Source organism: Diceros bicornis, chromosome 6 (assembly GCF_020826845.1).
Source record: "Diceros bicornis minor isolate mBicDic1 chromosome 6, mDicBic1.mat.cur, whole genome shotgun sequence".
NCBI classification, from domain to species: Eukaryota; Metazoa; Chordata; class Mammalia; order Perissodactyla; family Rhinocerotidae; genus Diceros; species Diceros bicornis.
In genome coordinates this window covers 49,835,314-49,862,189 of record NC_080745.1, presented here as the reverse complement: position 1 = coordinate 49,862,189, position 26,876 = coordinate 49,835,314, and the positions used below count along the sequence as shown (strand labels likewise).

At 35.4% G+C, this 26,876-nt stretch overlaps 1 protein-coding gene across 10 annotated transcripts in view; it reads right to left on the bottom strand.

The window, feature by feature from the left end:
- The window catches only part of PCDH15 (protocadherin related 15), an 800,695-nt gene that overhangs the window by 433,238 nt on the left and 340,581 nt on the right, over positions 1-26,876 (bottom strand). For all 10 annotated transcript variants that reach the window (XM_058543433.1, XM_058543426.1, XM_058543425.1 and 7 more), the window contains one exon: positions 16,615-16,785. In XM_058543433.1, the coding sequence (XP_058399416.1) occupies positions 16,615-16,785 (171 nt within the window). The remainder of the gene's footprint in view (positions 1-16,614; positions 16,786-26,876) is intronic.

Sequence of the window (26,876 nt, the reverse complement as noted above, 5' to 3'; positions counted from 1 at the left end):
AGTCAGGCTGTGTAGGAACTACAGGTATTGGCAGTTTTATGAGCTCAGTGTAGGCAAGAGTTGGCTTAGAGATCAAGTCTCACTAGAGCACTGAGATCTTATGATTATTCTCTGAGAAATGGCTGGTACTTCTCAGTAATAACAATATGAATAATTATTTCTTTGTATGTTCATTATAATAATCAAAAATTTTGACTAAAAAAACAAGAAAGATAAAATACTAACAAAAAACTCCTACATAGGGTAATATTATGTCAAAATCAAAACTAGGAACTTAGCATTTTCAATGAGATGAAATAGACTAAGTGATGCATTTCATTTGATGCTTAAGATCCCGGGAGAACTGGGACAGTGCATGGATTAAGTAAAGAAATGCCAAAATTAAAACCATAATAAAGGACTTAAAATCATTTTAATAAAATGGATTAGAATGACTCAGAGAATAAGAACAGTAATTCAAAGCTTTGAGGAGAACATGTAGGTCTGTGTGTCTGTGTGGGGATGCTTGTCAAATCTCTTTTTCTTTTTCAATCAGAGAAAAAATTTGAAAACATTATTTAAAAGAAGTTACCCTCGGGGCTGCCTTGGTGGTATAGTGGTTAAGTTGGCGCACTCCGCTTTGGCAGCCCAGGGTTCGCAGGTTCGGATCCCAGGTGCGGACAGACGCACTGCTTATCAAGCCATGCTGTGGCAGGCGTCCCATATAAAGTAGAGGAAGATGGGCATGAATGTTAGCCCAGGGCCAATCTTCGTCAGCAAAAAGAGGAGGATTGGCAACAGATGCTACCTCAGGGATAATCTTTTTCACAAGAAAAAAAAAAGCAGCTACCTTCTTATTTTATTTATATTTATAAATAGCATAGTCTAGTTCTCTAAGTTTTTCAGAAGCCAGTATTCATGCTCAAGTCATTATCCTTATGACTAGGTATTTCATGGCACATTTTAGGATTCTTCTCCAGTGCGTCATAAACATATTAAGAGAGTGATATTCCAACGATCTAAGCAGGACTGAAAAAAATGACCTGAGGAATTCACTGTCCTATCCCACAGATCGCTCTTTGATACCCGAGTCATTCAACTTTCATAAAGGTCTGAAGTAAATTGAAGGTTGAATTCTTCACAGGAAAAGTAATACTGTGATACTTCAGATGTGGTTCAGACTCCTCTGGGTTGGCTGGCTTTTCTGTTCTCACAAAGCTTTCCATTGTGGTCAAGTTGGTCACAATTAGAAGTTGAACAGTTCCACCACAATTAGCAGCCTCAGCAGGCCTTCCTCATTCCAACTTGAACATTCATAATACAAAACATTATCTAAAACCTTTTTGCCTTGAAAAGGAAAGTAAACAATTAATCAAGAGTAGAGTCTCCAAAAGATCCAGTTCCCTGATTCATAGGGTAACAAGAGTCTCTTCACCATCTCAACAGTTTAGTCTACCCAAAAGGCTCAAAGACTGAATAAAGTGATTGATACATAGTATCTATCAAAATAAAACACAGTTTTATGTTGCTTACAAAAATTTTGTATGAAAAGAAGAGCTCTCAAAAAATTTTATTCAAGGGGCCGGCTCCGTGGCACAGCAGTTAAGTGAGCACAGTCTGTGGCTGGAGGCCCGGGTGCGGATCCTGGGTGAGCACCAAGGCTCCGCTTGTCAGGCCGTGCTGTGGGGACGTCCCACATAAAGTGGAGGAAGATGGGCACGGATGTTAGCTCAGGGCCAGTCTTCCTCGGCGAAAAGAGGATTGGCGTGGATGTTAGCTCAGGGCTGATCTTCATCACCAAAAAGCAAAAAACAAATAAATAAAAAATTTTATTCAATAAAATTTAAACAACAAATATTTTTCAATAAATTTTACAATAAATACTTATTGAGAACCTACTACTTGCCTGACCCTGTTCTACTTGTTTGGAATTCATACAGGAAGTAAATCATCTATAAAAAAAGTATCCTTTGGCTCTTAGACTCATGCTTTTTTCCTCCATTTTGCCAAAGGTCAGGTTTTAAATACTAACAAAAATAATTTATTGTACCCTTTCAAAATACTATATTTCAATAGCATCTGTAGATTCATCAAGCAGTGACAGGATAAACACAATAAAAACTGTCCAAGTTTACCTATTTTACTACAGAAATTTGTGCTATCAGTCCTTTGAAAAATACGACTCTTCTTGGTACTTGAGAAAAGAAAAGTCATTTTAGATGTGAGCCTCTATCACTATATTTTCTCATTCTCTTTCGATATGCTTAGTAGGCAGTTAGTTTTCCTTGTATCTTCTTTTAGAACATAGATAAGATGAAAACAAATCTATAGTATAAGGCCTGACACAGATCAATATGTTATACATTAAACATTTTATTTGATTTGTGCTCAAGATCTCTAATACTTTTGAATCTTTTGTTGTTGTTGTTAGGAATAGAACATTTTCAAAATTTTATTACATTTTTGGTTAAGTTTACTGACTTCTCAAAACTTTTTTTCAAGCTTTAATGAGCTATACACCAAGGAAAAATATTTTTGAAAATTGTCACCAAAGCATGAACTTGGCATCTGAAAACAATTAGGCTTCCCTCTAGCTTTTCATCAGAAATTTTTGACAAATAGCAATTCTACTATTTTTTTATTTGCTTGCTTTGTAGTACATGAGGATATGTTAGAAATATTAAAGTTCTGCATGGCGTAGCACATTTCTCTTAAAATGGGTTTGAAAAGTCTTTTTTATGCAAAGCTGAATTCCAATATTTAATTCCTTTGTTTGTTAATTTGGTGGGTCTGGAATCTTTCCCAAGGTGAATACTGATTCTCTCCTCATCGGGGGATCTTTTATAATCTCAGGAACGCAATTTAATCTATGAGTATCTATTTACCTCTTTGTAAACAAAAGTCATTTTTGCCTATTTTTCTTGTCCTAAGGCTAGCTAGTCATGACATGATGTTTTAAGGATTAAGGATGAGAAAGGATGTTTATAGGTACTTCCTGTTGTTTTTGTATTCATGCAATTCTGACAAGATTAATACCACTAATTTCCATGCCATTAGTTTCATTAACAGATATTACTTCTATTGAATAGAAACTTGGGATTCAATTCTATTTAAGATAATTGAAGTTCACTCCACATTCATAGTTGGAGTGACATAGACACCATCTATTCCAGCTAGAGATGGACACTGGGCACTGGATAAAACGCCTAAGATTAAAAATTGTTCTTAGGGGTTGGCCCCGTGGAGCAGTGGTTGAGTTTGGCGAGCTCCGCTTAGGTAGCCCAGGTTCGGTTCCTGGGTGTGGACCTACACCACTCGTCTGTGGCCATGCTATGGTGGTGACGCACATACAAAAATAGAGGAAGACTGGCAACAGATATTAGCTCAGGGAAAATCTTCCACAGCAAAAAAAAAAATTGTTCTTAGAGTTCATCTTCCTAGATGCTTTTCCACATAATGAGAAAACTGGGAACTGAACTATCATTCATGATAAGCATTTTTGAATAGTTCATGATGATGATGATGATGATGATGAGAAAGAGAGAGAAAGGGGGAAAGTCTTTTTCTCAGAGAATATATGTTATGGATATTGTTATTATGCTAGAATGTAAGAGTTATTGACAGAAATTCTAATAACAAATCAAAGGGTTGGAATTGACCAACTAACCTGTCCTAAACTTCTCTGGTAAACTTTGAAGATTGTTATTCTGCCTCAAAGGGACTTTATACATATTCAGTTTATTAAAGCAGAACTCATCAAGATGGTAAAAGACACAAATTCACTAAATCACAAGTATAATTAGCAAAAATCAACCAGTATAGCTGATGGTTTTAGAACATGACTAAGTACACACTTGGCATAATTCAAAGATGCCCACCTGAAAGCAAGAGTAATAACACACACACACACACACACACACACACACACACACACACACATATTATGCAAGTCATCTAAGAATTACACACAAATCTTTAATTAGGTCATTGTCTCAGTATTTCTGGATTACTGGAATTATTTTGACACATTAAAAATGCAAATTCCTAATTTTAATTTCTTTTATTTCTGATAATGATATCGTGGTATGACTATTTCGAGATACACACTGAAACATAGTCAGATAAATGATGTGGTATCTGAGATGTGTTTCAAATAATGGGGGAGAGAAGGATAAGAGGAGATACAGTTGAACCGAGAATGCTCAGGTATTGATAATTGAGTAATGAGTTCATGGAGTTCATGACATTATTCTCTCTATTTTTGTATATATTTTAAATTCCTGTATTAAAAAAAGTATTAAATACAAAATCTTAGGCCCCATCCTGGGCATATTGAATCAAAATTTCCTAGGGTTAAAGCCTCAGATTCCCAGGTCTCATACCAAATACATGGAATCAGAATCTTGGGAGTTGAGGATATATATTAACAAGCTCATTACATGAATCTTATGATTCAGTTAAAGTGCTAGTCGGTTGTGTCCAGAATATAAGTTTTCCATCATTCTTTCATAAAAAATAAACTAACTCTCTCAAGTATTTTGAGGGGGACAACATGAATATAGTCCACTGTCTTAGAATGGTTTTTTGGGAAACAGACTCTCAGACAGATTTGCATGTAGGGAATTTATATGGAAATAAACCTGTAAAGGAATACATTGGGCAGAGGGAGGAGTTGAAAGGCAATACAGTCCAGGAAAACACAACAAACCAGAGGCGATCTCAAGGCGTAACTTCTAGAGTGTTCAGGCATTTGGGCAGATGACTGAGTTTTTGTACATTTGCCCCAGTCCCCTTGACAAGCCATTGGATGTAGATGCTCCCAAGGAAGGGGCATGAAGTTGGGTAGCAGCTCTCTTTGAATAAAGGACAATTCCTCTAGAGGGACTCAGTGATTTCCATTAGCCACCAACACTCCTAGCACCTGGAGAAGGAGGTGGTAGGAAAGGGAGAATTAAGTGCCTCAATCCTGAAGAGGGGCACTTAGGTGATGCATCAGAGCATCCACTATACCAAAAGGGCTGACATATTTTTAGTGGAATTTTTTTTGATCTTTCCTTATCTTTCCTTATATACACACTCTTTCAAATCAACACAAAAATGCTACAATGGCCATTACATTGACCACATTGTAGTTTTTGGCTATATTTGTAGTGCCTATGTTAAATACTATTACTCTGGAATAAAATATAAAACCAATGTTTTGAATTTCCTTCAAAATCAATGTAACATGTTGCTCGTCTTAGCAACAGAAATACCTGTAACTGCTCAGATAATGACAATTAGCAGGCTGAATTTACACAGAATTCTCTCTGTGGTTTATTTCAAGATGATATTTACTGGTTTAGATACATGAACCCTAATCCCTGCTCACCTACTTCCTAGAAATGTGATATTGGTCATGTTACTTCGAAACAGTGAAATGTCAGGTCGATAACTTGTGTTGGATCCTTAGCTATTAAGAAAATGTAGCATTTATAAAGCATGTGTGATACACACTTCAGTTATGTTTCTCTAGATTCTGAGATTTAATGATTCCCGTGTCATGATCAGATATTTTATATAACATACCTAACACATAGTGGCATTCTACTAGTTGGCTCCTCCTATGACCCCAGGCCACCCTTTGGGAGAATTTTACAACTTTGTTTCAAAATGCTTTCATTTGACTTTTAAAATTAAAAAAAAAAGCAAACTAAGCTTTATTTCCCCCTGTTTAAATTTAGTTCAATTCCATATAGGTGATAAGAAAAAGAAGGAAACAATTATTGAATAATGAATTAGGGTTAGTTTCTATATATAGTTCCTACTGCTAGGATCAAGGCTCCAGAGGGAAGCTGCTTTTAGAAATGCTACAATCCTTGGCCAGAGCTGCTCCCACAATCCAGCAGCTGGAGCAGTATAGTATGAGGGCAATCACCACTCAGAATTGCTGAGAAGGTTGATTTACTGCTGTTGTTCTAATCTGAATCTCTATATGGTATTTTTCTTTCCCCAATGAAAAATGCCTCTATATTTCTACAGATGAAAAAGAAAATTGTAAAACAAATAAGTTTTTGTGTTTTAGAAGGTTTCCCTAATTATTATTAATAACATTATTTCTAAGGGAAACTATTCCATGTTACAAACAACTAATTTACAAACCAGTGTTTGGAGCACAATTATTTTGAAAGTAGATAATCATCTTTACTCTTTTGTCCCTAGTATGGATGTGTGCCTAAACTCCTATGTAGATTTCGCCATGTAGAAATGTATTGCTATTTTATAGTGAAAATAATTAGAACTCAAAATCTAGAGTAACACAACTGAAAGTTACATCACACATGCTTTATAAGTAAGATATTTTACAATGTGCGCAACAAAATATAATTTATAAGGACCTAATGTGAGTTATCAGTCTGGTATATACTGTCTTTAAACACTATGTGGTATAAAATTACTTCTGAACACAGAAAATATTCAAAACTTAAGTGTACAATCCAAGAAGTTCCTTATTTCTGACACTTCATATCAAAGCAAACAGACTGAGGAATAAGCCTTCTGAGTAGAAAGTAACGTTTACAATATCTCTTTTTTTTTTTTAATATATCTTGTTCTGTTATTTATTTATTTTTTTCCCCCAAAGCCCCAGTAAATAGTTGTATGTCATAGTTGCACAGCCTTCTAGTTGCTGCATGTGGGACACGGCCTCAGCATCGCTGGAGAAGCGGTGCGTCAGTGCGCGCCCAGGATCCGAACCCGGGCCGCCAGCAGCGGAGCGTGCGCACTTAATCACTAAGCCACAGGGCCGGCCCCTACAATAACTCTTGAACACAATGCACGCATGCCATACTGATAAATACAAACTCTTTTATATGACCCTCAAATCATATTAAAGAGACGCTACTTGGCAGAGAGACACTTAAATCATTCTACATTTCCTCCTTTTTCTCTCATGTGAAAATGTCACCTTAAGAATAATTTTTTAGGAATGAGTGCTTTTTTTCATTCTGTATGTCTTTGGATAAATTGTCTGCCAAGATTTTACTGATTGAGGGTTAGAGTTTTTGGATGTTTAGTACAACTCTTTGACATTATCAGTATAAATATTTATAGTACCCATAATAATTATTCTTTGATTATCTTGACATAGAGGCTTTTTCTCAGTTTCATTAAGATGAAAAAAGCTATCTTGTATATTATTTACTAACCTATATCATTCTCATCTTAAATCATCAACATTGCCATAAAACAGCCGCGAGCTTCAAGGAAATCTCACTGAAAATATAACAGAGCTATTATAAATTGTATTCACCTTTCTATAGGAACTGAAAACAAACAAAACCCTTCTATTAATCTGTATGAATTTGTTGTTGTTGCTTTTTAAAGACAATCTACATTAGGGAGAGTTGTCAGGAAAGGTCTCTTTGAGGACGTGATGTTGTTGCTGAAACCTGGATTTGATTGATGACAATGTGCCAACCATTGGAAGATCTGGAGAAGTGTTTTACAACAGAGTAAACAGCAAATGCTTGGACCTGAGAAGAAACTCAGAAGTTCCAAGGAACAGAATAAAAGCCCTGGCCGTAGAGCAGCAAATAAGAAGAAGTAAAACACATGAGGCCTTGTAAGCTATATTCTGCTACTGGGAATTTATTCTCACCATAATCAGAAGCCGCTGGAGTATTTTAAGCAGGAAAGTAACTTGAACTGACTTATGCTTTTAAAAGATTAGTCTGAATGCTCTGTGAAGAATCGGTTGTAGGAAGCAACAGTGGAAGCAGAGACAGGAGGTGACAGTGGCTTATACACGATTTCCTCTAAAGGTCTTGAAGGCATCATGAAATAATATCATTTGGAAAGTAAATAAATCAGTTGCTTTGCCCATGGTCTATTTATTCCCCTTCCTTGAGGATCTTTGCAGATGATGTTGCTAAAGTGCAAATCAGAAGGATTACTATTAGGCTGCCTACAAATCAAATTGGTTTAGAGCTGTCATAGTAGAGAAACAATATGCTTTCAGAAAAAGCTTTACCAAAAAGCCAACTCCACATACTTATGATTTCTAAAAAATAAAGTTGTATGTGAACAAGCTTACAGGTTGTATTTATCACTTTTCCTAGTATTAGCTACTCAATTATTTTTGTGATGACCTTCCCAGGTTGAACTATCCATTTTATTATCATCTCTTGGCCACACATTAGCCTCAACATAGTTTAAACTATTAAAATACATTATCATGTCCTTCACTATTTATTTTAATCAAGAGGAACTAAACAAAGGAATATGTGACATAAAATTGATTTTGCTAATAAGTAAACATGGCAGATGAAAATATATTTCTTATAGAAGAATAATTTTATGTAGGTCTTTTTTTAACATAGGAACACTTTTTTTCTAGTAATAATTTACAGAGAATTCCAAATATAAAGCAGATAAATAAATTCAGTTACATTCATACAAAGACACACTATGCAGCTATTATTTCTATGCAGCTATTTATAAAGTAAGATATACATTCATGAAAAGGAAAATTGCAATTTATTTAATTAAGTAAATATTTACTGATCATCCTACATTTGAGACACTGATCTAGGAGTTTGGGATAAGATAGCAAAGAAGATAGGCAAGGTTCTTGTTCATAGTGTGTTTATATTTCTCAGGAAGTAGACAGACGCCAACCAATTAAACAAATAAATGTACAAGAAATTTCCACATACCAAACTGATCTGCATAAAATAAAACAAGGTCATCTACTACCAAATTCTTGGGGGAAGCAGGCTGCCATAGACTGCGTGGTCAGGGAAGGCTTCTCTGAGGAAGTAACATTTGAGTTGAAACCAGATAACTAAAGGAGCCAGACACAGGAAAATGTCAGAAAAGAACATTCCAGAAAGAGGCAGATAAGAGCATATGCCCTCAGTTGAAAGAGCACAGCACATTAAAGGACAGAAAGAAGGCAAAGGAGCAGGTAGGGGATGAGGTCAGTGTCAGTCAGTTCAAGCTGTTATAACAGAATATCTTTAGACTGACTGGCTTATAAATAACAGAAATTTATTTCCCACAGTTCTAGAGGCTGGGAAGTCCAAGAGCAGACAGCGGGAGAGTCAGTGTCTGATGAGGGCCCACTTCCTGGTTCACAGATGTCCATCTTGGCACTGTGTCCTCACTTGTGGAAGAGAGGAGGGGTCTCTCTGGGTCTCTTTTATAAGGGCACTAATCCCACTCATGAGGGCTCTACCCTCATGATCTAATCACCTCCAAAAGGCCCCACTTCCAAATACCATCACATTGGGGATTAGGTTTCTTCATATGAATTCTTGGGGGACACAAGCATTCAGTCTATAGCAGTCGGTTATAAAGGACTGTGTAGGACTGTATAGGGTGTCATAGGAAGACACATAGATACAATCATTTAACGAGAAGCTTTCATAGTGTTGAAGCAGGGAAGTGACATGATCTGATGTCCTTTTTTCCACACCATTTTGATGAGATTTCAGGCAAACTTGATAGCCAGCTACAGCAGGATTTTAGGCAAAAACGTGCAATGGCTTGATTATATATTTGCCTTACATATTTGGGTTTTCTGCTGTCTAGGATTCATTTCCCATTTAACAGTATCTCTGTTTTCTTAAAGAAATTACCCATGTTTATTGGACATAGTTTCATCAGGGACTCTGTATTAGGGTTGTCCAGAGAAACAAAACAAACAGGATATATGTGTATATTACTTGAGAGAGAGAGAGAGAGAAAGAGAGAGAGAGCAAGAGAGATTATAAACTTATCTCTATCTACCTATGCATCTAGAGAGAGAAAGAGATTTATTTTAAGGAATTGGCTCATGCTGCAATTGTGGAGTTTGGCAAGTCCAAATTCTACAGGGTAACTCAGCAGACTGGAGACTGAGGGAAGAACTGACGATGTTACAGTTCAAGTCCAAAGGCAGTCTGCTGGCAGAATTCCCTCTTCTTGGGGGGAGGTCAGTCTTTTTTTGTTTCTTAAGGCCTTCAACTGATTGGATGAGACCCACCCACATTAGGAGGGTAATCTGCTTTACACAAAGTCTACTGATTTAAATGTTAATCTCATCTAAAAAACACCTTCACAGCAATATCCAGACATGTTTAACCAAATATCTGGGTACCTTGGCTTAGCCAAGTTGACATGTAAAATTAACCATCACACGCTCTATCCCCTCTAGTCAAAGAATGAACATGTGATTCAGGCTAGGTCAATCAGATGCAGTGTCCCTTGAATATGCATTTAAGTGGAGCGTCAAAGAAGTACTCATCCCCATAGTCACGTCCAGACGACATGATCCTGCCCCTCCACCCACAACACATAGTTGTGACTTGTGCTTTCCAATCTCTACTTACTAATCCCTTTAAACAAGTCACCAACAGACACAGTGAGGCCCGTATCCATCTAATACTTCACTTTTACAAAATAGGCCAGATTCATTTAGTTTGTTTGAAATCAAAAAACTATAATTGCCTCAAGCAGGATCCAGATATTTGGAAAGACATGCATCAAATTAACCATGATTGTCCCGGAGATTGGGCTTTGAGGATTGAGGGTTTCCGAGGTTGGATGTGTATAATTTTTAAAAATTTTTCTGTATAATTTACAACTAGCAGTCAATCTTTTTTAAATTAAAGTATATAATTAAAAACTTTCTAAATTAGCCAGTGGGACAAAAGCAGAGTTTTAAATGTTATGTGGAGTAGAAATCCTATCTTTAACTACAGTAGAAGCCCCGGAGGTGCCTCTGAAGAACTGGAGGTTTTGTGGGGCAATTTGAAAAACTTCACTGAAAGCCATTGTTTTTGTAGTCATAAAAAAAGAAAGAAAGGGAGCAGGACATTTGCTTCCCATGAGGACATTTAAAATTTGATTCATTGATATATTTTTGGCTCACAGTACTACCTTGTGGCATTTTGCATCAGCTGCTGCCTCTTCCCAAAGCAATAATATATCACATAATTAATTCAGCACAAGCGGTGACTGTGCCAAATCTGTTTATTTAAAAAATGACTCCACTGTTCTTCTCAATAAAGATATTGCATTCTTCTAAAGGATCAAAGTGAGACGGAATTAATTAGGAATAGCACAATCAGAATAAATTAGGCTATACTGACATACACAACTCAGTTTTTAAAGCTGAAATTTCAATTAAAGATAGCTGGATATTTAGTAACTAATTTGAATTAGCTGCTTCCTCCCTTGAGTCTCTGAGTAAGCACCCAGTCAGATGAAGAAATTCCAGTGACAACGATAATAATAATACCAATAACTAATATTATTAAATCCTGGTATATATAGACACTCTTTACATACGCACATTTGTGGTAAATATACTCTCATTGTAAGTGAGAAGGCAGGAGCCATGCTTCTTTGTATTTATATCCAGTATCTCAGCGCACAATAAGTATTTCTTGAAATTTTAATTAATGAATGAATTCAGCTCAACATTTACTGAACATTTACTACGTGAAGCAAATGGGTTATGCATTAGGATATAATGACAAATAGGAAATTAAAGAACTCATAGTCTAGTGAAAGAGAAACAGGAAAAGGGACTGTGACACAATGAGGAGTTCAGTGCTCATGGTAGGAAGACATGGAGACAGAAAAAAACTTAATTTTGAGGACCTATCATTTCAGACTAACTTAGATGAACCTTGAATAACAAATATAAGCTTTATACATGAAACAAAGTGGCAGGAAGGGAGGGTAATTCTCAGAGAAGTTCAGGTACAGATGCAAAGCTCTGTGTTTCCTGACAAGTTGCTTCAGGCAAGTTAGAAGAGATGAGACTGGAAAGTGGTCAGATATAAAATTACATTAAATGATATGCTAAAAGCTTTAGAACTTATTTGGTAGATGATGGAAAATATTGAAGCTTTTTATTTTAAATAGCAAAAGATCAGATCAGAATTGTATTTCAAAAAAATAACTGCCTTCAGTGAGATGATGGTTGAAGGAAGGAGAGACTAGAGGCTGGGGGTCCAGAGTTGAGAGTGTTTTTAAATGGGTATTTTGGCAGAGGAAATCTACCATCAAACATACCTGAGTAACACTTCATATAGTGCAGAAAGTGTCTTTGGAGATTGACTGAGTTTGGGATACGGGATTATTGAAGTCTAGATCCAAATCAACAATGACCCCAAAGGTAACAGGAGGTAACAGGAGAGTAGGCATGGATGCATTAGAATGCATGAGAAAGGAAAATGAGACATCTGTGGGAAATACAGGTCAAAATATCTAGAAAAAGTTAGAAATGTAAGCTTGGAAGTCAGGAGAGACTTCAAGTCAGAAAACACTTCTACAACACACAGATCATCCTTATTTGGAAAAAGAATAGAAATGGTTTGGTGAATCTTAGTGACAACTACAGTGAAGAAAAAAAGCTGCAAAGAATAGAAGTCTGGAAAATCCCTAAGATTTAAGAATAAGCATAAATAAATAAACAAATAAATAGAAGAATCCAAGCAGAGAGATTCAGTTACCAAAAAAAAGACCATCAAAGATTTTGGAGGAGACGCCCAGGGCTATCAAGGGGGTGAGAGTTCCCAGATTGTAATACATTTAATGAGTATGCGGTGAGAGGAAATAATAAATGTTATACATCTCTGCAAATCACCACCACCCTTGTAATAACTGAGAAAGCTTCCCCGGAAGGAGAGGGAACCATAAATAAAGCAGAGGAGCTATCTTTGACAGTTACATGGAAACTAAGTTCTTTATGACAAAGATTACAGTGGAGCTATTAGTGGCTAGCCAGTCCTAGAACCCAACCCAATGCTGTAAACACAGATGGGGAAGAACTCATTAGAGTATGGATTCTAGCTACTAGATGACTATATCTGGTAAGCAACTAATACTGAAATACTGAAAACTGCATGGCACGACAAATAAAGAAAGGTATATATATATATATATACACATATATACATACACATAGATAATATGTCAATATTATCAAATCAGTTACGGTGTTTCTGTGCAGGGACAAATTACTCAGCAGAAAACCAACCAACCAACCAACCAAACAGTATGCAACTCTTCAGTTCTGAAAAAAAAAGTGTAAGGATTTACTGTGTTTTTGTGCTTCAATAGAAAATCGAGAAAAGATAGCCATGGATTCCATACTCTCCTAAATCTATAGAATTTTTCCATAATACTAAAAAACGTCCACTAGATAGGCATAATAACAACTTTAAGAGAGTTAGAAAGTGAGAATAAATTTACACAATGTATTGGAAGGATTTTATCTTTTCCCAGTTTTCAAGTCTCCTCAATTACCATAGAGTTCAGCATACATTAGGGTCCAGTCAATATTTATCAAATTAATAAAAAAATAATAATTAGGACTACAAATTGCTTTAGGACTCCTGAGACACCAGATTTATATATTTACATATTCAATATAATATTAATCTTAGTGTTTGTGAAGACATTAATTTTTGCTGAAGACAGTTTTCTGAGTAGAAAAACATAGAAAACATTTACTAAATAAGTTTATCTCGAAACATGATTATTTGCATTTCAATAAACAGTAGTTTTTATTTTCATTATATCCTGATTTGTGAGTTGAATGCTGTACTAGACTACCTTTTAAAGTTTTTCTGAGCTGATAAATTCTGCACACGTTGTGGTGGAACTAAGAACGGTTTCTCAAGTAAAGAATACTACTGAGGTAATTGGTGGAAAATTTCACATCAACACAGAAGGTGAGCAGGTGTCAAAGCTTTCAAAATTTGAAAAATTAGTTCAGGAAAGGATCAGCAAGTATGTAATTAGAGTCATCATGTCCTGTCTACCAGACATAAATGGTTAGTTCTCTCGCTCTGAATAGCAAGATCTCACTTACTGAAATTTCCAGAAATTTTAGCAAAATATGTAAGGGAAAATAGAAAGAAAGAAAATTTTTAAAAATGAAAAGACAGACACAAACACAACAATTTGAATGTGAAACTCAAAAACTAGCTCTAGTTCTTAACGCTAGTGATCCAGAGGGGATCCAAAATGACATGTAGAAGAACACATGGAAATCTGATGTCAGTACTATGGCTGATTTTATTTTCCAGTGATTGCCACAATAAAACTTCCTTCCCCATATGTTCTCCTTACAATGTGACTTCTACATTTCTCCCATCAGAAAATAGTATTTCCGTCTACTCCTTGAATCTGGCAGAGGTTTGACTATAGCAGAAGTGACATTGCAAATTACAAAGCTAGTTCATGAAAAAATTCTGCCTAATTCTCTCGGGGAGCTTGTTCTTAGAACGCAGTGCCTTACTGTAAGGAAGCCCAAACAGCCTAGCAGAGGCCCACATAGAATAGAAATGAAGCTTCCAGCTCAGAGTCCTGGCTGAGCTCCAGCCAACAGCCAGAATCAACTTGCTAAGTTCACCCTTCTGAAAGTGCTAGCCGGCCCTCAGTCAAGGTGCTTCAGCCAATGATGTATGGGGCAGAGACGAGATGTTCCCTCAAACCTGCCAAAATTGCAGCTTTATGGGCAAATTTAAAGATGTAGTTTGAAGCCACTAAGTTTTGGTGGTTTGTTACAAAGCGATTGATAATCAAAACAAGTGCCTAATTTTGCAAGTAAACATTTATTTTTCTACAAGACAATGAAAATGTACACTTTAATGAATAAATATCTGCCATAATTATTTAGGTATGTAAAACTAAAATCTTCTTTGTTTCACAGAATGTTAAAGAAGGGGTCAATCTGTTAAAAATGAATGAAGCATAAAGTTTGATCATTCTGGAATTTATAGCATAACATTTAATTCAAGTTACATGTTTTAAAAGAAAACACTTCTTACTTATCAGCTGTAAGGCCATGGAAAGTTACTTAAACTCTGTACCTCAGAGATCTCATCTGTAAAATGACTATGATAGTGGTAACTAACCAAGAGGATTTCAGTTAATGTTTTTATAGAGTTTAGCACAGTTCATGACAAACTGAACGATCTACATAACGATTAACCATTATTAACATTTATGTTATTATCCCAAATCTGGAGTATGGCTTTGTCTCTAGCATGAAACTGCACAGAAATGAGACATGCTTAGTCTGTAATCTGGAAGAGAGAGGAGCAGATGCTCAAAGATCCTTTATAAAGTCAATATACTCTGCTTTTCAAGCAGCAAACTCTGTCTTCCTTTACTTCTCTCAATACATCAAGTACTGTTAAACAGTCTGATCAGACTGATTCACTGATTTTAGTCTTTATTATATCAGTGTGTCTCTTCTCTTGGGATCTCACTGGTATACCAGCTACATAAATTAATTCAGAAAAATTAATTAATAGTAAAAATATTATTTTTCCTCATGATTTCCATTAAATCTTTCAAAGAAGAGTTTAATGTTCACCATGGTTAATAGTCTTCTTACTGGTTTTCAACAAAATAATATCATGACATATAACTTTAGGTAATCTATGACTATTTGTTAAGGCAAGTTCTATATTAGCCTTTCAGTCTGCAAAATTACTTGGTTGAGCTGAAAATTTACATTATTTTCTTCATTCAGTGCACGTCATAACATTTATTCTTTTTCTCTCCAGCTTTTTTTGTTTATGCAAGCCAACTAGATCAGGAATTATTTATGTCAGTAGACACAAAAGTGCTTCTCAATCATTTAAGATCTACCGTGAGTAAAGCTGGTAGGTACAACACTGGATGAGAACTCTTTGAAGTGAATAGAATGCAATGTAACTTACATTAAGGAGAAGGAATTTCAGTTTTATTCTTTAAAAAATCTCAAATACAGAGAGGATCTCCAAAACCACAGTTCTTACATGTTTGGAAAAAAAAATTCAAATACCTTCCAACAAATTCTGACATCATGAAGCATGTTACTAACCCAGAAAGCTGAATGCTTTCCAGAGGGACAACAAAAACATTAGTCAAATAGTTGACTCCTAGGAATCTGACTTCTCTAAAAAAATTAATATTTTTTTACTTTCAAGGGATAAATTGATATTTCAGCGTAAGCAGGATATCCATTTGCCTTATAATTTTTATTCTTAGGTACAAATATTTATCATCCAGGCAGGCCCAAGGTGTGAATTCCAAGCTGATAGCAATTTATAACTCCATTAGAATTTTAAAAAAACAGATGCAGAATCAAGTGTAGAAAATATGTCTTCATGCCTTACCTTTCTGCTTTTTTAAATACATCTTTAAGGGATAGATATTAGTATTCAGGATTCGTTAGCTCCCATCTCCAAACAGCCAAGCATAATCTCCAATAACATTTCAAGACTCTAAAAGGCTAAAGAGTATCCTGTCCTCTCCCTTAGGACTGCATGTTTACAAGTGAATTTAGGAAATACTGGAGTTATTTCTCTGAGTTTCTCAGAATATGTTGGGAACTGAACTCTGTTATGATTTATAGGTAGAAAAAATAAAATAAAATAATCAGTGTCAAATGGGTTGTTGTTTCCTTCCTACTTTGTAAACTATATAATTATGCATCATGACCAAAAATTTGCCCATACTCTCTGAAAATGGGTCCGGACATAAATATTTTTCCATATAGTGAAATTTGCAATTCTCACCTAATATGTCTCCAAAATACTTGAACAGGATCTCATTGGGGTTAAAGAGCTGAAAGTGAAGGGGAAAAGATGAGAGTATATTTACCGGAGTTCTCAACTCAGGTATGGCAGCTTGATAGGTGAGTGGGCAACAATCACGAGTATTTGGCACGAGGACACAAGGAAGAAACATGGGACCCAAGTCATCTCCATCCAGAACATCCACCGTGAGGGTGGTGGTGGTGGTTCGCCGTTCATTGAGATTTTGTGCACGGTCCTGTGAAAGCAGAAAAAAGAAAAAAAAAAAATGATGGACTTAAAGTTCCCTTCATCTTGACTAAACCGTAGACAGAGACAGGTTTCTTCCTGACTATAGGCATCTGACCTCCCTTTTCTTAAAGCATTTACTTTAGAAAACTTACGATTCTAAATACTTTCTCTGCCACTTTGAAATGTAAATCTCCCAACTCAAAGTTTTGCCAGTTTTACAACCTAGGACTCTTTCTCAAGGACCAGGGAATCATCCCTTTGAAATGCAACGATCAGGGAAGACGGAGCTCCTCCGAGTAACCAGTCACCGTGGGATGGTAAGAGCTTAACTTTCATAGGAGGCTTTCTCCAAATTGTGAAACCATCTCCCATCACGAAGATACAAGAAAGTTTACTTTTCCTTCGAAAAGGCCAATTAGCAAACACAGATGGCCCTTGATTCCTCCACCCCCACTCTAGATCTTTTTATTTTTTTGGATGATACTTCAAGCAATTTAGGTTTATTAGATAAATTTTGGTTACTTAAAAAAATACTTCAGTAAAGAAAAATGAAGGGGGAAATTAAGGGAAGAAAAGAAAAAAAAAGAAAACCCACCAGGTCTGCTGTACTCTTATCAGAGAAATGTTTTTTTATGTCTCTCATAAGCTTTTCTATTATAAAGTATTTTGAGAGCATTCCTTGTCTCCATGTAGTCTCCTGATGTCACTAAAATAACCTAATTTTCCAAGTTTTCTAAATAAGAATTGTTTTATTTTGTTTTTATTCTCTGACACTCTAAAAAGTTACAATTTTTGAGAAGAGTGATCTTGTACCAGTAATGAGAATTATGTTTGAACTTTTTTCCACTACAGAATGTATAGCCAAACAACAAATTTTTTGTTTTTTGGCTTTTAGTTTTTTTGTTTTTGTTTTTTTTCCAGTTTTATTAAGGTATAATTGACATACAGCACTGTATAAGTTTAAGGTGTACAGCATAACGTTATTTGACTTACATATATTGTGAAACGATTACAAGTTTAGTTAATATTATCATCTCATATAGATACAAAAAAAAAAAGGTTTTTTTCCTTGTGTTGAGAACTCCCACCTCAGCCCTGAACAACCCTCCAGTCTCTCTTTTCACTAGAGTTGAGTTCAGACTGCGTTCTGGTCTCCCTATTGCAATAGCCTTGAATAAAGTCTTCCTTACCCATTTAACTTTGTCCAGTGAAATTTTTGCTTTGATAATATGTTGTTATTAACTAAAATCCATACTTTATTGAGATTTCCCTAGTTTTTACCTAGTACCTGTTTTTTCTTCCAGGATCCCATCTAGGATACCAGTCATCATGTCTTGTTAGGCTCCTTTTGGCTCTGACAATTTCTCAGACGTCCCTTGTTTTTGATTACCTTGGCAATTTTGAGTACTAGTCAGATATTTTGTAGAAAGTCCCTCGATGGGGGCTTTGTCTGTTGTTTTCTCAAGATTAGACTGGGGTTATGCGATTTGGGGAGGAAGACCACAAAGGTAAAGTGTCATTTCATCACATTATACCAAGAGTACATATTATTAACATGACTTATCTCTTATATTAACCTTGATCACCTGGCTGAGGTTGTGTTCATCAGATCTCCCCACTGTAAAATTACTTTCTTTTTTCCCTTTCCATTTCTTTGTAAAGACATTACTATGTGCAACCCACTTTAAGGAGCAGGAATGATTTCATTAGAAATTTACATTAATTTATTTATCTAAAGAGTGTTTATCACAAGGATACAAGGGAGAAACATTGGACTCAAGTCATCTCCATCTAGAACATCCACTATGAAAGTGGTGGTGGCAGGTTGTCATTCATTATGATAGAACCTGGAAATGTCTTTACTTTCATAGTATTTAATTATCTTGAAGAATCATTATATTTTTCTGTCTCTTTAAAATTCTATTCTGTACAACTCCAAAAAGTAATTATACTTACATGAATATTCGTAGCAGCGCTATTCACAATAGCTAAAAGTGGGAAACAGTTGAAATATCCATCAATGAATGAATGGATAGACAAATGCATATATGCAATGGCACAGCCACAAAAAGGAATGAAGTGCTGATATATACTACAACATGGATGAATGTTGAAAATGTCATGCCAAGTGAAAAAAGCCAGATAAAAAAGGCTGCATATTATATGATTCCATTTATATGAAATATCAGATTAGATAAATCTGTAGAGACAGTACAGAAATTGGTCCTGCAAGGGGCTGAGAGAGCAGAGATAGGAATGGCAAGCAACTGATTAAGGGGTACAGGGTTTCTTTTTGGAAGGATGAAACTGTTTGGGAAATAAACAAGGGTGGTGGGTGAACAACAATGTGAATATGCCAAAGTCACTGAATTGGTAACTTTAAAATGGTTAATTTTATATTATGTGAATGTACCTCATTAAAATTTTTTTAAAAAGTAATATACTAATAGACTGGTATTTTATTTTATGGTGCTTATAAAACGTTTTCCCATTTGACATTTACCAGACATCAATACTTGCTGACCAATTTAAAAATATCTCTCTTTCTTAAGCTTTGTGCATAAGACTGCATTCCAGTTGTGTTCATTCTCAATCTGGTTGCTCAAGAAAGGTTGTAAAGAAGTGTTCTAAGGTAAGAGCTCAAAAAACAGAAATCTCCATTTGTGGAATTTTGCAAGTGCAACCTTTCTGGAATGTAATAACTTTGTGACTCTAGTATTCTTTGATGTTTAGATCCATTATAAGATAGATTATGGCCAAATCATTGATTAGGAAAAAGTTTAAATTTCCAAAGTGTGAGGACTCACTCGGACCCTGAGAGTTGATATAAAAATTATTTTAAACTAAAGACATTTGAGATTGAACATATACAGAAAGAAGCCTTCTCAGAGATTCCCTTATCTTACTAAAGACAGAAACTTCTGGAAGTGAAGCTGCCATGAATCTCCTCTCTGGGGGAGTTTTATGACCATGAAGAAAAAAAACAACAACAAAAAAACTCAACTAGCATCTGCATAAACATACATTATCACAAACTATAAAGTTAGGTTTATATACCCATCTTAATGGGAGATAGGGAAGAAAAGGCTGCTGTGGGAAGAACAAATGGGTTTCTAGGGAGAACAAACAGCAGATAATGTTTATTATATCTAGTACAGTTGAAAATATAGTAGGAGCAGCAAATAACATATGAGATAATTTTGATGGTTCACAAATGAACTTTTAAAATTATACTTTAAATGTATGAGTTTTGAGTATATATACAAAAATCTTAATTTAACATTAATTTATGGGTTTATTTTATATTTTAGAAAACATAACTGGTTCATCAAACCTATCATTTTATTTTATTTTTTTAATGAGTTTTTTTTTGGGGGGGAAGATTGGCCCTGAGCTAACATCTATTGCCCATCTTCCTCCTTTTCCCCCTTTTTCTCCCCAAAGCCCCAATAGATAGTTGTATGTCATAGTTGCACATCCTTCTAGTTGCTCTATGTGGGACACCGCCTCAGCATGGCTTGATGAGTGGTGGGTAGGTCTGCGCCCACGATCCAAACTGGTGAACCCAGGCCTAAGCAGAGTGCTCGAACTTAACCACTACGCCACCGCACAGGTCCCAAACCTATCATTTTAAAATTTTGATTGCTTAGGATGAAGTTTTAAAAAAGATTGAATCAATCTAGATTTAAGAAAAATATTAAATAAATAGCATTTATGTGATATTGGATGTGGAAAAAATATTTTAATATCTCACAAGCAGTATTTCTACAGTTTGCATGTCACTCAGCCTTACACCTTATGTATCACCACTAAGTCACTGTAGTACACAAAGTAGAGGATTTCTATCCTGTCTTTCTTTTAGTCTGTCAGCAACAAATCCCTCACTATTTCCTGCTTCTTTGAGCCATTGTCACTTCACTGTAAAATGGATACAAGTGCATAAGAGAGGGTGTTTATTTACCAAAATACATAATATAGGCTTTTATCTCATAATAGGAAAAGATATCGCTTAGAAAGTGTTGATCTATAAGATATAAATTTTTAAGTGGAAAAAAAAAACTAGAGAACCTACTATGGGGTAGGAAAAATAATTTACTCTCTCCCTTTCTAGATTCTTGGCTGAGACCCCCCCTCACCCAGTAATAAAAGGCAGATTAATAGGAGAAAAACAAACAGAAGTTTAATAATATGTGTACATCCTGTATAAATGGTAGATACCCAGGGAAATTGAGTAACTCCCTTAAATGGCCCAAGCCCTAACCTTAAATACCATCTCTAGCTGGGAACAAAGGAAGATGTTGGGTAGGGAAGAGCCAAATTTCCAGACAAAGCACAGTAAACAAGGGTATGCTATTATGCAGATTTTAGTCCATGCTTTCTCCATTGATAAGAGTTTCTACAGATTTAGTCATCCTCCTCTTCTGGGTACAGAGGGGGTGACATCCTTACAAATTCAGATTTCCCTTATAAATGTCAACTGCTCTTACAAAAGGGTAACTTGTAGATGATTTTCCGAACTCCTCTGGTGTCTGCTGTTTTTTAAAAATAATCAGCCTAAAATAATACTAATGACAAAGAGGCATATTTTGGGTTCTGCTCCCAAAACTACTATGAGCAGAGATGTAGCAATGAAAAATATGAAAAATATCAACATGGTTTCTACACATGTGGAGATTCCCCATGATTTGACACCAATATATATATCATAAAGAGAGATGTGAAAATAGGTCTCATACACACTCCTAACTTGTGAGCTCACGGAAGATGTTGCTAATCCATGATGCTCTTCTCCCAGTTTGGAACCAAATTTGATCTTAAAAGTTTGTCTAAAGCAAAGCCCCTGGTAATTGAGATAAAAAACAAAATGAAAAAAACTTGTCTTTCTAGTAAAATGCTACTGCTCAAGCCTGCTCTGGATAAAAGAAATAGCATTCTAAATTGGGAGTGGTATAAATAAAGCATAATTATTTGCATAAATATTTTATGTGAGTTCATTAAGTTTACGTTTTTGTCATTGCTTTGTAAGAATCCAATACATATTAAAAACTACCAAAAAAAAATTTCCTTCCTCCTCTCTCATTTTCCTCCCTCATTTCTCTTCTTCTTCTCTTTTTTAAGAAATAAGATAATATTTTAAATTTTAAATATTTAAAAATAAGGTAGTATTTCATTAATTTAGGGAACTGTGACTGTAACTGGCAAGCAAGAATATATCTCTTTTAAAACTTATCTAAGTTTGACTGTTTAATTTCTATTTTCTCAATGTGCATTATTATTTCACATATCTTTATACATTTGCTAACATTAAACATTTAATTACATGAAAACTTTAATCAACTTCTATAAAAATAAATCACAATTTAACAATTGTGAGTACAGCTATGCAAGGAATTGCAGATGATACAAAGAATAATCCAGCATAAAAGCTTATATGCATTTTCTAGTAAAACCAGCACAGAAGAGACAAAGCAAATAAACCATTGGTGGTCTTGACATCAACATGAGCTTCAATCATGGTCAGCCATTTTTTAACCATGGAGCTCATTTTGTGACGAGTAAGATCCATGCCATGAAAGTTAGTTAGGCAGTTTTTGCCCTGAACATCCTCAGTAATTAGCTTGAATTTTCCAAATGCAACTTTATCATTCTGCAGATCAGCAGGGCTTATTTCAAAAACATGACCCTTGAGGCCATCAGGTGTGATTTTGGTTCCTTGATTTCTCATGACTAATGTTTTTCCAATATTTCTTACAGTAAACATAGCTGATGCTTTCACATCGTACCAATCTTTCTTAGAAAATGGATCAACCACTTTCTTCCTGGCTCCCTTTTTGCCACCTTTCGTAAAAATCAGATTCAGAAGACCACCTACACTCAGCTCCAATAGGTCTGCTAAATCTGGAAAAAGATGATGGAAATCATGACCCGAGAGGTGCAGACAAATGACTTGAATGAAGAGGTCAATAAATTGATTCCAGACAGTACTGGAATGGCCATAGAAAAGGCTTGCCAATCTATTTATCAACTCCATGATGTCTTTGTTTGAAAAGTAAAAATGCTGAAGAAGCACAAGTTTGAATTGGGAAAACTCATGGAGCTTCATGGTGAAGGTAGTAGTTCTGGAAAAGCTACTGGGGACGAGACAGGTGCTAAAGTTGGAAGAGCTGGTAAATATGAGCCACTAGTCCAAGAATCTGTTTAAAATTCAGACTTTTAATGGAGACAAACAAAAAATCTTATTTGTTGGGGGAAAGAAGTGCTTATATGCAAGAATTTAAAAGCATACACATATCTTCAACACAGAATCAAGAAAGCCATAGGAATATTCATCAGAGTGTGGGATTCGACCTAGCTGGAGCATTCTGTCAATGCCTCACAAGGAAGTGGTATTGACTTGGTCCCTAAATCCTTAGCATCTTTACTCAAAGCTTCCAATCCTCCGGCCCCATATGATGGCAACACAATGTACAACTCTTCAGAGTCATATTGTAACATGATGTCTGGCATATCAAAGACACCCACTGTTTTTGAATGACTTATTTACTAAATAAGTAGAAATAAATCATCAATACATTGCAAGAAAGAACTAATTTTTTTTTTTTTTTGAAAAAGGAGATATGTGCCTAGTAGAACTTTAAGGAAAGTTACTTTTATAAATAACTCAGAGATAACTACCTCATTGGCACAATCCACTCTTTTTACAAAGCACATTTTTATAAACTTGCAAATATTTCAACTATGATAATGTTAAGGCAATAAAACACCTCTAACTGTCAAATGAAGAGTAAGACTTCAACTCCAGCATCCCAATTGAAAGGCTTTCTTGCTATAAAATAGTTTAATTGCCCACTATTCTTTGATCAAACTAGAGACAAATGCTAATTTCTAATTCATAAAGTTCCAGCTCTATATTTAGAAGTGGATTAAGTTAAATATTGGTTGTGTGAAGTAGGACCAGAAAAGAAGTAGAGTCTAACAAATATTATGAAATTATATGAAACTCAGATTTAAAATAAATTTGAGGCAGACATGCTGATGTTCCGATTTATTTTTGAGGCAATGTCATAGGAATCTTGGAATACATAGACTTCCAACATTTACATACACAGTATTCAAGCAGTTTGTAGTTTAACAAAATGGCTAGAAGCACCTACCAGACTTGTTCGTAGATACATATATTAAAGATTCTTTCATTACCGTATCAAGTATTTGCAGTACAGAAAGATAAAAAAATTACAACATAGTTATAGAGCTGCCCTGAGTCTTTTGACCCTAACTCAGTTACTTTAAGACCATTGAGGTGTTTGTTTTGCCACTGTTCACTAATGATAGATGGAATATCACTGACTGAAATTTTAAAACTTATCCTAGTAACTGGATTCTGTTAGATTTCTTTCTTCAGAAAAGAAAACGGCAGCAAGATTGCATTGGTCTAGATCACTGGAGAAGTGAGTTCTATGTTTTTCTCTTGAACGTGTCTTTTCATTTGAGACATTCACCTAATTTTCCTTAATTTTTATGCATAGTGGTAGACAGAATAGTATCATATTTTACATTGCCACATGCTACATATCTTCTTTACTTGAATATTTTCTAAATATTTGTAAAACCATTGACCACTATCCTCCCATTTCAGTCCCACTCCCTAGAATATGCCCAAGAAACTGGCAGAACAAAAAATAATGGGTATAAAATTAGCACTTATTCCACATATCGATAGGAAGGAGACATAAGGGAAGGTCAGGGTAGGGGTATTTCTGAAAAGTTGTTTACACAGGTTGAAATCTAAAAGTACAGAAAGTGATTTTTATATCCGAATCCATATGATTGCAATGTTTACACACTTTTTTTGTGTGTGTGTGAGGAGATCAGCCCTATGCTAACATCTGCCAGTCTTCCTCTTTTTTTTTTTTTTTTTTTTTGCTGAGGAAGACTGGCCCTGGGCTAACATCCATGCCCATCTTCCTCCATTTTATACGGGACACTGCCACAGCATGGCTTGCCAAGTAGTGCATCAGTGCGCACTGGGATCCGAACCTGTGAACCCTGGGCTGCCGCAGCGGAGCGCGCGCACTTAACCGCTTGCGCCACCGGGCCGGCCCTACACACTTTTTTTGAATATGCATAGCCATTAAAAGAAAAGACAGAGCTAAGAAATAATAATATCATATTTTAAGGAATTATAATACCTTGTTATGAAAGACAGCTAATCTTCTCTAGATTTTTGATATTTGAGAAAATATAGAATACATTTATAGAATATGAGAAAATATAGAATAGTCCAGCTACTGTTAAGATAATTCAGAAATTATTCTTGCAATGATTCTAAATTAAATGTAAACTTTTTCTTTCTGACAATTATTTAAGGGCTCTTGAGTACTTAAGAGTGCTTAGTATTTCCCTCAGGATAACAGTAATAGTAAGGAGAGTTGGCTTTGAAGAAAATCTCTATAGGGATGAGTTTGATTCCTTTGTGACTTAGAGTAACATATCAAAATTGGAGTTCTTGGTAACTGAATGTACTGAAAATTTCAACAAAAGGAAAATTCATTGACCTTTGTACTTCTCTGAACTTCCTTTTCTGGATTTTTTTCTAGAATTAATTATTCCCTCATTGGATATTCATATTTCAAATAAACAGAATGGGCAATGATGTTGCAAATATTCTCAAGAAAACAAGTGATAAGTTTTCTAATGTTGATCAATCAAAACTCATCCAATTTATTTAAGAATCATAACATGATCACGTGGATAAAAAGAAACTTCCCAGCCCATGAAATTTGATGGCTCCCTTTGCAAATCAAACCTCTGTACCATAAAAGCAAAACCAGGCCAGAGCTGAGCAATGTTCAGTAATTTGTCTTCAGACTTCTTAGATTCCATCTACTTTAAAGCCAAAATTTATGCTCATATTTCAATTCTCCTTATCACTCCAAGATAATATGTAGGTTTTTAATGTACATAATTTATATTGTACATTGGTTTACATACATAAAAATAAAATAATATAAAAATAACATAACAAAAATAAAATAAAGAAGACTATAAAAGAATAATAAGAAAGATATTTTATATATATGGATATCATTATCTTATATAAACATAGAGATATAAATTATGCAGATATTGGTATATACAAAGCAGTAAACCAGCTCTCTGAGACAAGAAGCCCTGATTCGCAGCATGTGTCACTTTTCATACTGTAAATACTCCCACCATGGCCACCAACGTGAGGTCACTGAACTTGAAGTTGGGAAGAGATACCCACAATCAGCCCTCAAGCAAGTATGAACCAGTTTTCCAGCTCCAATAACCCACTGTTTTAAGTAAATTATATATCTAAAATCTTCTTTATAATTTGTGGGAATGTGATGTATTGTATCACTTGGAAAATAATATGACATTGTCTACTAAGATTAAAAATATCTGCATATATATACATACATACATATATATATAATTTTTCTCATAGTAACTGCATTTTTTAATTATCCATTTTTTAAACAATAAAGTACCAGTACTTAGGAAACGGAGGAGGAAGGAATTCAAGTTTCTCTGGATTGGGATCAAGCTGTGCCTGTACCCACAAAGTTAATGTGGGAAACAAAGTAACCAAAGTTTCTGAGCTTGCATTGCAGAACAGCAGGAGGACCGCTGATAGGAGAGTAACTTGCCAACAGCCCTCCGCCTGACTAAGCATCACGCAGGAGCCTTGAGAAGCTAAAATGACCGACTGTAAGCTTCACACATAGACTAAAGATCCACTGCATGCAACACATAGAATCCCCCCGAATTTGCACATTCGGCCCATGAAGAAATATGAAAGACAGTCGCCCCTGTGCAGAGGACTCTTAGAACTTCAGCCCCCAAGGCCACATCCACCCACTCCCCATCTTATTGTCACAATGTGCTTTGGAAAAACACTTAGAACTGCTTGTTGGCAAGCTAATCTGTAACTGGTAGAAAGAACAACTTGTTAGCAGAAAATTTATGTCCTCTGCCCAAACTGCTCCTTCTGTCCCAGATAAGGAAGTACCTGAGGTTTCCTTAGATTTCTCAGGAATGCTGCATTCAGCAGATCCACTACCAAAGGTACCC